Source organism: Perca flavescens, chromosome 16 (assembly GCF_004354835.1).
Source record: "Perca flavescens isolate YP-PL-M2 chromosome 16, PFLA_1.0, whole genome shotgun sequence".
In the NCBI taxonomy this organism is placed as follows: domain Eukaryota; kingdom Metazoa; phylum Chordata; class Actinopteri; order Perciformes; family Percidae; genus Perca; species Perca flavescens.
This window is the reverse complement of record NC_041346.1, coordinates 15,936,678-15,943,321: the sequence shown is the minus strand read 5'-3', so window position 1 is coordinate 15,943,321 and position 6,644 is coordinate 15,936,678. Positions and strand designations below refer to the sequence as shown.

The following is a 6,644-nucleotide window of genomic DNA, read 5'->3' as shown; positions in this document are numbered from 1 at the left end:
TGCACCACAGATTGTTTGTTGTAAACATGCAGTATTAACAGCCCTTTATTGTCTGATAACAAGACAATAAGAAAAATATAAGGATATAGATGTAGTCTAAGTAGAAGTAACACATTTTGTCTTCATTATTTGACTTCAATTAAATTCAACTACAACAATGTACTGAGTACTACTCTGCAAAAAGGCTGCAGCTGGCTTATGTGATGACCTATGAAGGCTCTGCATATAAACGGTAGGTAATACCTCTGATAGCTGTGGGAAACCTGCCAAAAATAAATCCATGTGAGGTAATTGGATCGTGCAGCTGAATGCAAGATGCAGGATCTGACAAGAGCTTTCTAAATTCATTGGTTGTCTTCTTGCCTTTCTCTCTGAATATCTATAAACTGAGGGTCAAAAGGATGTAACTAGATGCCTTGAGCTATGTGGAAAGATTTAAATTGAATCTGTGTACCGGTATGAGGGTGGAATATTAAAGCTTGATGTAAGTTAAGTTGACAGTAGTGCGTGCAGGTTAAAGGAGTGGGGAAATCCTTTCACGTTAAGTAACATACCTGTTCTAAAAAGTCAAAATAAAAAAATAAATAAAAAAAACTTGCTACTGCAGCAAGTTCCTTACCAGCTGAAAGCCTTTAAATCAGATATACACCAGGCAGTGTTCAGCTTTTATAGGAGATACACTTTATTCATTTTTAACATTATTATTTATTTATTTCTATACATCCTTCACACAGCTCATTATTATTTTCTTTTTACAGAGAATGTGTGTGTTGTGTGATTCATATGGCAAAGGCTATCCCTTTCCTGGCAAAGCATAAACACAATAACAAAAGGCTGATATATATATATATATAATTTAGACTCAAAGAATGAGGTCACAATTCACAGTACAAATCCTTCAAGTTTTTGTTTATCTCTTAAGAACTTAAACCTGCAGTATATGTTTCATATTCATAAAAGTTTCTGGAAACAGTAAGAAAACAAAAAGCAAAAACAAAATCGCTTTTACAAATCTTCATCTCAAGTCCTTAATCCTCTCCCCATCATTTATATTATAAGAAAAAAGTTTCCCTTCTAAAAAAAGTGAATTTGTCACGGTTTGAAAAAAGCGTTTGGTATGTACGAAAAAGAGTTTGGTGTGTGTGTCTCCTGTGCTAAAAGAAGTGGTAGTGGGGGATGGGGTAGGCGGGCACTTTCATGACAGGCAACAGAAGCATTCTCTTGGGCAAACCTAGAGGGGAGACATGAGAAGAGCACAGCTCTGCATGAGTCCAGGGCAACAAATCAACCAAGTGTTTCTATTCTCACTACACTACGCTACATCTAGGTCCAACAAACAGCCTTCGCACTACGTACACAAACAGGGCTCCCAAAGGGGGAGTGTAGATGTGTGAGACACGAGGTGACATCCTTCATCGGTGGTTAGAGGAACCGAGAAGGAGAGAGATTCAGAGGTAAAGAGAAGAAAACAAATGGCCAAAGCTAAAGATTCATTTCGGTTTACTACAACTTGGGTCTTATTTATGTAGTCTTAGCAATCTTTTCCATAGGTTATGAAAACATTGCACTCATAAAATTAATTGCTGAGGAGCACAGGTCAACGTTGAAACAATTTTTTCTTTCAAATAAGTTTGGCAGATCTGGGGTTTGGTTCTTTTCAATTATGTCACAATGCCAGATCTCAGCAGTTAACCCGGTGAGTACCATGTTGTTATTACCAATAGGAATGATGGACAAAGCTATTAATTTAGAACCCAAGTTATAATAAAGCAGAATAATCCTTTAAAGGAGACAGTTGAGCAGGAGAAGTTGTTGTTGGCACTGTCCTATTGAAATGTTTAGGAAATGGTCATTCAAGAAGAGCTTTAGAATAATGGCTATGTTCTAATGTTCTGGGCTTTACAGTTTGATATAATGTTCTGTGCTCCACATAATGTTCTAGTGAGTCCAGCAGTATTGTAAAATGCATTCTAAGTGCCAACAAGGAAGCCCAAAGCAGCAACGGATGCCAGAGCACAGTAAAAAAGCAGAAAGCAGGATGATGAAAGCTTTGTTTCTAAAAGATAAAGTTGTAGTCCCAATGTTTAAAGTGCCTTTTTGCTCCCTTCTGATTGAAATGTAAGCCCCAATTGGGCCAACCCACAGACTGTTTTTAACTATTTGGTTTTACTCTTATTCAGAGGTGTCAAGTAACGAAGTACAACTACTTCGTTACCTTACTTAAGTAGAAATTTGGGGTATCTATACTTTACTGGAGAAATTATTTTACAGCATACTTTTTACTTCTACTCCTTATATTTTCACCCAATTATCTGTACTTTCTACTCCTTACATTTTAAAAATAGCTTCGTTACTCCTATTTCATTTCAGCTTGTTTTCCTTCCGGCTTGTCATCGTTCAAAAAAAAACCTATCCAGATAAATCACGCCATCCGGATAGAGTGAATTTGATAGAGTGAATTTGATTGTGGTTGGATGAGTATAAACATATACCATTCCGACACCCTATTGGTTTGTGCACCTGCACAGACCCAGTGCTAATACACCACCGGTGCCTTAACGACCGTTATCTACCGGACCGAATAGCAACGCGGATTTCAGTGCCTTATTTAGGTGCCACTTAGATGCCTGCGCTTCTCTCTGATGCTCCGAAAACGGACGTTACAGGGAACTGAAACATCACCGCACGGGACGCTAGTTAACAAACACTTGGCAGCAGGTAACGTTAGCCTACCGTTAGCTAGCAGCTGGAGTAAACACGGTTAAAATGCTGACAGCTAAACAGTGTAAAAGTGTGTCTGTATTTCACTGGAGAGGATTGTAACACCAGACTATAGCGGTTGTTGTCTGAAAAACACAGAGGAGATGTGTCACCTTTTTTCAGCCCTTCTGAGTTTGCAGGTATGATTTTAATATAACATTATTATAGTCATCATGGCCTTTAGAAAAATATTTTTTTTGTGGAGGTGGGGTAGTGCACTATTAGGCCGCTGTGGGGCGGGCTAAGCTTTTGTCCTTAATGGCATTGTTTTCCCCCTTACATTACTTTTACTTTTATACTTGAAGTAGTTTTGAAACCAGTACTTTTACACTTTTACTTAAGTAAAAAGCTTGAGTTGATACTTCAACTTCTACAGAAGTCTTTTCAAACCATAGTATCTATACTTCTACTTGAGTAATGAATGTGAATACTTTTGACACCTCTGCTCTTATTCAGAAAAATTTATTTAATATTATACTTGTAAAAAACAATCTTCTGTATCTCTGATTCTTATTATTTCCATCATCTGCAGATGTTCATTTTAAGTCAACTGGGGGTATGAAGAAAACCTAGATTTCCACATTAACAGCTTTTGTGTTTTGCCTCAAATTTGCAACAGGGTCTCTGGTCACATGTTGGGAACCACTGAGCAAGAATCCAAGCTAACAGAGACAAAAACCTGCACAGCAAGGTCTCAGCATACATTCTGTGCTGACGCAATCTGCGAGGATGAAACATTTCATTCCAGGACCTAATTCTGAGTATAGTTCTAGTTTTCATGTCTATCTTTTTTTTTTCAAATGACATGAATTGAACTTCCGACAAACTTGTAGGAGGTTACAGCTCAGGTTAAAGCTCAGGGTCAGCTGAACGCACAAAGATCACCCACCAGGATACGTGACGTATCCTGAAGAGTCATGGAGCAGAAATGCACACAGTGTGCAATGACGTATGTTTCACCACCCCCACAGAAGATACAGGTCATTTCATAGCCTACTTATTTGCAAAGTCTTTTCATTGGCCGGGTATGAAGCAGTCTCCTGAATGCTTTCTCAAATATTTTGGACGTCACAGCCATTAACAGACTTGTAAGTAAGAATTATTAAATAATAAAAAATATCAGTCACTGAAATTTGCTGGATAGATGAAAGCAAACACTACCATTGAATTCTGAGTATTTCAGTAAGCGCTGCAGTCACAACATGTGAAAAGTGTGCAAATGCCAGGGACTGAAACCGAACACCCCAAATGAATGCAGAGTTCCAGCTCCACCATAAACAGAAACACTAAGGCACACTTCATATTCAGGGCTGTTGGGACCTCAGGGGGCTACTCAAAGTCTGCCTTGGGCCCCAGATCAGTTTCTCCTAGGACATAAGACCCATTCAAACTCAAAGCTGTAGGATGGACAGAGAAGCCTACATGTGTACACACACTACACAAAGCTGAGTCTGTTGAGGTAAATATGACTGTGTGTGACAGAGGGACGCATGTGTAAGTGAATTTTGCGCAAAAACCTATGCTGTTATAGGTCAAGGACTAGTATAGGTTTTAGCCTATGCATGTGTGTGAGAGAGCCCAGGGGCCACTTTCCGCAGTGAGGACATGGAAACCCCTTAGCAGCAGTAACATGACAGGTGCAGCGCTGCAGTGATAAAAAGCTGCCCTGCCACCGTCTTAAATAGGTGAAGAACTTACACTATGTGTTCTGCTAATCTCAACAGAAATTAAGATGACTGCAGCAAAGACAATGTGTCAGCTTGTATATTTAGTAAGAGATGGCTGTTTAAGTGTACAGTTTTCTAGTCTTTTCTATTTTAATTCATGCAGGTGTGTGTGTCACCATGATTACAACCAGTTTCTGGACGTTTTGAGATGAAAGTGACAGGCGGCAGCTATTTACTGACAGAGTAGTGATCCAACCATAAGAGATAAGGAAGTGAGTGGCAACAAGCAGATTAAGGAACAAGTGGTGAGTGGACAATAAGCCAAAAGTACAGACAAATTAGCTTGAAGCACGCAACAAAAGGCAATGCTATAAGATTTGTTTAACCATGACTGAAACTCTGCGCCAAACCCTAAAACTTGGATTTGAATGGGAACAAATTTATTTTGAGAAAAGAGGAGAAATTAAGGCAAAAGGAAATTATGAAGAAGGTTGGAGGTGTCACATAAACTTACTGAAGAATGAATTTACCCACTAATGGTTAGCAATTATGGTATGTTGGGTTAGAAGGGAACTGTATGGTTAAGAGGGAAAAGAAGGTGGAAGAAGATTATAGATGGTAGAAGGGGGGTGAAATGAGTTAACAGGGAAAACAGACAAGAAGCACGTACCGTATGCAGGAGCAGCTGCTGCAGCAGGGCTGTAGCCATACGGTGTCCCAAAGCCTGTTGGGGAAGAGGTTACAGGGTCTCATTCAATGGCGCATTTGTTTAACTCCAAGCTGTAGTTTTCAACATCTTCAGTTTAGAGGAGTGATTTGGACATCCTGCACTCAAGCAGACAGCTATGGGTTCAGGGTAAGAGACCTGAGTGGAAGTCACGCTCCATTCTAACAGGATCAAAAAACTGTACATTCACTCACTCATTAAAAACCACAGCAGAGTCATATATTGGTGGAGGTTCAGCACAAACTGAAAATGAATAAAATTCTGATAAAAACAATCTAAATGAAGGGCCAAGAATAATATGATGTTCAGTAAAATCTGCTGTGAGGATCCAACAAATGTGGGCAAAAAATCTTTGATATGATGTAATGCTAAATGATATAATGCTACAATGCATTCAAATAAAGAAAATATCAGCTGTACAAATAACTGCATTATTTCAGAGGCTGATATAAAATGGCCCATGAAAAAGACTAAAATGACTTCTAATCCCACCCATATCAAAAACACACAATACATTACAAAATTCAACAAAAAATGCTTATTGCCTTGGTAAAAACATTAAAACCACATGCAACTATACTCTCACTACCTGGCGTGACATATCCAGGTGCGGCTGCACTGACAAAGGCTCCTCTCGCGAGGGCTGCTCTTCCTCTTCCTCTGGCTACCTGAGCTGCTACTGCTGAGGCTGCTGCTGCCGCGGCCAGGGCTCCTTTAGTCTGGACACAGACACATTAGATGTTAGTGTGTTTCAAACATTCATGATGCACAGATACACACAGTATTTAGATACATAGATACACCAATACAAAGTTCTGATGCATTATGGGCATCATTGTTGGCACACAGGCTCATAGACAAAATAAGTGGAAGAATCAGGATCTGATAACTGTCAAGTATTGATCTGATTAGACACTTGTTAAACGCAGTGCCATTGATTGCTAATGGCAAAAATTGTCCTACGGCTCAACAGAGGTGATTACTGATAACAGAAAACGTTTAAACTTTATCATCTTTCAAGCTGCACCGACCAGTTTGGTTCTCAAGGAAGCGAGTAACAGATTGCTTTGATTATATGTTTCATTCTGTCTTCAGACTAAAGTAGTGCCCTCTATGTCCAGTATCTACTGTATGAGTGTCTCTTTACCTGGGGCAATATCTTCTTTTTCTTGTTTGCAGCGGCGTTGGGACCAGAGAAGAGCTTTTCCAGAGCTTCCAGAGCAGCACTGGCCTTTGCTACTTTTTTGTTGGGGCCTGCCCCACGAAACTTCTGCCCATCGACCTCCACCTGATATGCACACACACAAACACAAGCACAGACTGTACTGTAAATATGAATCAAATCCTTTTTCATGATAAAAGTTAGACAAAAGGAACACTGCATTTTGGGCATCTGGTAAAAAGTATTTTTTCAACAATAGATCTTCTAATCTAATTATTTCTAATAGTGGTTTCACATGTATGCTACAGATCTGTCAAAACAATCACAC

The 6,644-nt window shown here is 39.3% G+C and overlaps 1 protein-coding gene across 1 annotated transcript in view; it reads right to left on the bottom strand.

The window, feature by feature from the left end:
* Positions 1-728: 728 nt before the first annotated feature.
* strbp (spermatid perinuclear RNA binding protein) overlaps positions 729-6,644 on the bottom strand; it is a 78,568-nt gene continuing 72,652 nt past the window's right edge. Inside the window, exons 17-20 of the mRNA XM_028601042.1 lie at positions 6,302-6,442; positions 5,744-5,873; positions 5,098-5,151; positions 729-1,231 (exon numbers count right to left, since the gene is read on the bottom strand). Of these exons, the coding sequence (XP_028456843.1) occupies positions 1,155-1,231; positions 5,098-5,151; positions 5,744-5,873; positions 6,302-6,442 (402 nt within the window). The 3' untranslated portion in view covers positions 729-1,154. The remainder of the gene's footprint in view (positions 1,232-5,097; positions 5,152-5,743; positions 5,874-6,301; positions 6,443-6,644) is intronic.